This window comes from Myzus persicae, unplaced genomic scaffold (assembly GCF_001856785.1).
Source record: "Myzus persicae strain clone G006 unplaced genomic scaffold, MPER_G0061.0, whole genome shotgun sequence".
Lineage (NCBI taxonomy): Eukaryota > Metazoa > Arthropoda > Insecta > Hemiptera > Aphididae > Myzus > Myzus persicae.
The window spans coordinates 366,595-371,037 of record NW_019102415.1 but is presented as its reverse complement, the minus strand read 5'-3'; the positions used below and the strand labels follow the sequence as shown (position 1 = coordinate 371,037).

At 27.2% G+C, this 4,443-nt stretch overlaps 1 protein-coding gene across 1 annotated transcript in view; it reads left to right on the top strand.

Moving 5' to 3' along the window:
* Positions 1-6: 6 nt before the first annotated feature.
* LOC111032107 (piggyBac transposable element-derived protein 3-like) overlaps positions 7-4,443 on the top strand; it is a 6,071-nt gene continuing 1,634 nt past the window's right edge. Inside the window, exons 1-3 of the mRNA XM_022312315.1 lie at positions 7-1,215; positions 1,295-1,464; positions 1,807-3,287. Coding sequence (XP_022168007.1) covers positions 1,362-1,464; positions 1,807-3,287 — 1,584 coding nt within the window. The 5' untranslated portion in view covers positions 7-1,215; positions 1,295-1,361. The remainder of the gene's footprint in view (positions 1,216-1,294; positions 1,465-1,806; positions 3,288-4,443) is intronic.

The window sequence follows — 4,443 nt, the reverse complement described above, 5'->3', positions numbered from 1 at the left end:
AACATTTTTTAGAATTAGTTTGTGTCTCAGTTAATACAGAACTTAGTATAGTCGTTGGGCTTGTCCCCAACATCGCCGCTATACCTAAGTTCATTCCAATTTTTACAGTACTAATTTCTCGGGCAGACACTTTATGTTCTGTCCTCAAAATTTAAGTGCAACTTATTACTTTGTTATTATTTTTAATTTACTTTATTAAAACATACTGTTTTAACTTATAATATAATATTGATTTTATTACTTATTTCAACATACCTTCTTTTTTGTGACTCGATCTATTATCAACAACGAGACGTCAAAGCACGTCATTAAATAATTAAGTGTACAAGTGTAGTACGAGAGTACTACAGCGCGTATTTATTGTTAAGAATTACTAAGAATGTGATGTTATTTGCTCAGACGTATACCTATTATTTATTAAATTTTATTCTAAGTTCTAAGTTCGTTATCCTTATTAGTGTTTTTTTTAATTAAAACTATTTCATAATATATAATATGAATGATGAAGATAATGTTGTTCAGTGGCTTATCGAAGAATTTCCATCAGACATTGACACTGATGTGGAAAACTCGGACAATGATGAACTTGAATTTTTTAATTATACAAAATATTTTAGTTGATTATTTTATTTTTACTTATAAAGTTTTATATATTTAGGGAAATACAATAATTATAATGATGACGAAAAATTAGTGTGCCATTCAGAGTCATGCTCAACTCCAGAATATCTGCTTTCACCAGAAAGAAGAAGTAAAATAAGTTTTATTGTTAATAGTTTCTCATTTATTTGTATTCTTTATACATTATAAGACTTACCTACGATTATGACAAAATTGCATTGTCAGGTTTATTCTCAAAACAAAACATGTATCTAGTTAAATGTACAAACCTATTTAGGAACTATAATATTTCAATATTAATTTTATTTTATATAATTAATGACCCAAATAATATAATAATTGGTTATTTCATTCTAATATAGCTTATATAAATAATTAAGTTTCATATTACACCACACTTTATGTATTCTAATGTACATTCTAACAAAAGTATTTATTTATTATTTAGCTATTACCTATATATGTAAATATAAAACAATAATTATAATTATAAAATAGGTTTGTTAGAATGTAGTCTCAGCCGTCAGTCAAGAAGTGTTTCACCACTTGCACTGTTCTTGAATAATGTTGATGATGATCTAAACGTAGATTCAGGTGATACAGAAATTAAATTAATTATTATAAAAATATATAATTAATAATTATTAATACTTGAGCATATAAATTGTTTTAGTGGTTATTATGGAACCAGAATCATTCCTGAAGAGGAGATCTCTACGAATATGTACTCCTAATCATCGATGCCCAGTAAGAAGAATAAAACTATATCAAATAAACTAAAAAATAAAAATGTACACAATAAAGTGACCAAACGTACATCAACTCATGTATCAAATAACAAAGGTATTGGAAATTTGTAAAATCAACTTATGTCAAGTACCTATACCTCTTAGTTATATATGTCTTATTATATCAGAAATATTAGTTTTTAGAATTTTTACCAAATAATCAACTTGGAATTAAAAATTTTAATTTCTGAAAATCCATTTTGTCTACTTGATAATAAAAGATAATAGTTATAATAATAATAATATTATAAATGTTGATTTCTTTAGGTGGTAAAAAATAATTTTTGATAACAAATTAATATTATTAATACCACAGAATATAACAATACAACCTGTTGTTAATACTACTTAGTTTGTTTTATTCAATTTATAATTTAATTTTTCATATATTTCACAGTGGTTATTCATGATCCTCCTTTGAAAAAACAGAAAGCTTATTTATCCGTTGATGTAGATGCTCAAGAACCTAATATTTCTATCCTTCGCCAATGGAAAAAAAGTCAAGAAATAACTCAAATTTCCAACAACCGTGATCATGAAGGTGCTTATGATGTTTTTCCTGATACTACTGCCACTTCTATTTTTTTAAAACTTTTGGGTAATTTACTAGACACAATTGTTTTTGAGACTAATCTATATGGTACCCAAAAAAATTTAAACTTAAATGTAAAACCGTTTGAAATTTTAAATTTCATTGGTATAAATTTTCTTATGGGATATAATAGACTTCCTAGCTGGAGGCATTATTGGTCTGGTGCTCAAGATTTAGGTGTTCCTTTTGTATCAAATTGTATGACAAGGCTCAGATTTGATCAAATTTTATCCAACCTACATTTATATGATAATACTTGCATTCCAACAAACAACAAGGATAAGCTAATCAAACTAAAGCCTATGATAAATCATCTCAATTATATTTTTAATGAAGTATACAGTGGAACCAAAGAATTGTCTGTAGACGAATCAATGATTATATTCAAAGGAAGAAGTTCTATCAAACAGTATAATCCGATGAAACCGATAAAGCGAGGATACAAACTGTGGTGCTTGTCAGACCAAAAAGGCTATACTAAAAAATTTATTGTTTATCAAGGTAAAGAAGAAATTTTCGACGATTTCAAAGAGTTTGGTCTTGGAGAGAGAGTTGTATTACAACTAACTAAAGAGGAATGGAATAAAAATAAACTATTCTTTTTCGATAATTATTTTACATCCATTGGTCTATTGGAAAAATTAAAAGCTGAAGGATGTTTGGCTTGTGGAACAATACGGTCAAATAGAAGAGGTATTCCTGAACTTCAAGATGACAAAAAATTGGAAAGAGGTACTGTTGATTACCAATTTTCAAATACAGGAATAGGCATTTATAAATGGAAGGATACAAAATCAGTTTTTTTTGCTTCCAATTATCATGGTTCTGAACAAACAAGCGTTCTCCGAAAAAACAAACAAGGTGTATCAATGGTAGTCCCTAGTCCACAAGTTGCCAAAGATTATAATAATTACATGGGTGGTGTGGACCATGCTGATCAGCTGAGATCTTCATATGCAGTAAATAGAAGATCTAAAAAGTGGTGGCACAGATTATTCTGGGGAATGTTAGACATTTTATTTGTCAATTCTTTTATTATTTATAAAGAATTAAATGGTCTTATATCACTTTTGGAGTACAGAAGGATATTATCTCAAGGACTAATTACTCAAAAAGAATTACCAACACCCACAAGAGGAATGTTTAAAAAAAAAGTTTCTCCAGATTGTAATGCAAAAATTAATAAGAAACGCAGAGGGAAAAAGTTTTCAATCCCTGATGAAGTACGTTTTGGAAATCGTGGTATACATTGTCTAAAATTTGATAAATTAAGAGGTAGATGTGAAGTTTGTGCGATGGGAAATATACAATCAAGACCTCACTCAAAATGTACACATTGCAATATATTTTTATGTGCAAATGAAAAAAAGAATTGTTTTGCATCATTTCATAATATGTTATAATATATATTTTAAATTTATTAATTTGTATTATTTTCTTATAAGGAAAACATTTATTTTTTGTTATTTAGTTATGAAAAAAAGAATTGTTTTGCATAATTTCATAATATGTTATAATATCTATTTTAAATTTATTAATTTGTATTATTTTCTTATAAGGAAAACATTTATTTTTTATTTTTTGTTATTTAGTTATATACGGGGTTATATATATCATGAATAAAGTTCCTTTTCAAGTCTGAAATAATTTGTTTCATATATTTTTTATTATTTTAATCACTAGAAACACTTACAAGGATTATAAATTTAAAAAAAGTTAATGTCTGACATTCTTTTTATATTTTTAATATATTTATTTGTACAACAAAAAAAATAGTTTGTATGTTACGCATGTTAAAAAAAGTTTAGCTAGATGACCGACGGTACTTTCCAGTACTGTGGTGAAAATCAGTATATGACCAACGGTACTCTCAGGTACCATCATTATATATCTATATTGGTTGGATAAAATTAATTTTTTTTTTCATGGAATATTTTTTTAAGGATATCCAAATATGAATATAAAAAAAAATGGTAAAAAGTTGTTTTTTCCCCTGTTTTTTCTATGTCTGGTGTAGTAAACCGTGTTTACTCCTTATACTAGGCTTTTCATAGTATTGTATTTTTATTAACATGTTTACGTATTTTTGTTATATGGCCTACGTGATCAAATCCACGTAGTCACAAATACTTAGAATTTATAATGTATAATTTTATTGATTACGAATGTTTTTACAATTATGATTATTATGGATATATGGCGTAAACAACTAATATGTACATTTTAATCGTAAAGCCTATCCGATGACTTTGTCGGGGTCACGCCACGAATAAGGGTCACGGGTATATAAGAAGCATTAGTTTAAAGCATTTTTTAGAATTAGTTTGTGTCTCAGTTAATACAGAACTTAGTATAGTCGTTGGGCTTGTCCCCAACATCGCCGCTATACCTAAGTTCATTCCAATTTTTATAGTACTAATTTCTCGGGCAGACACTTTATGT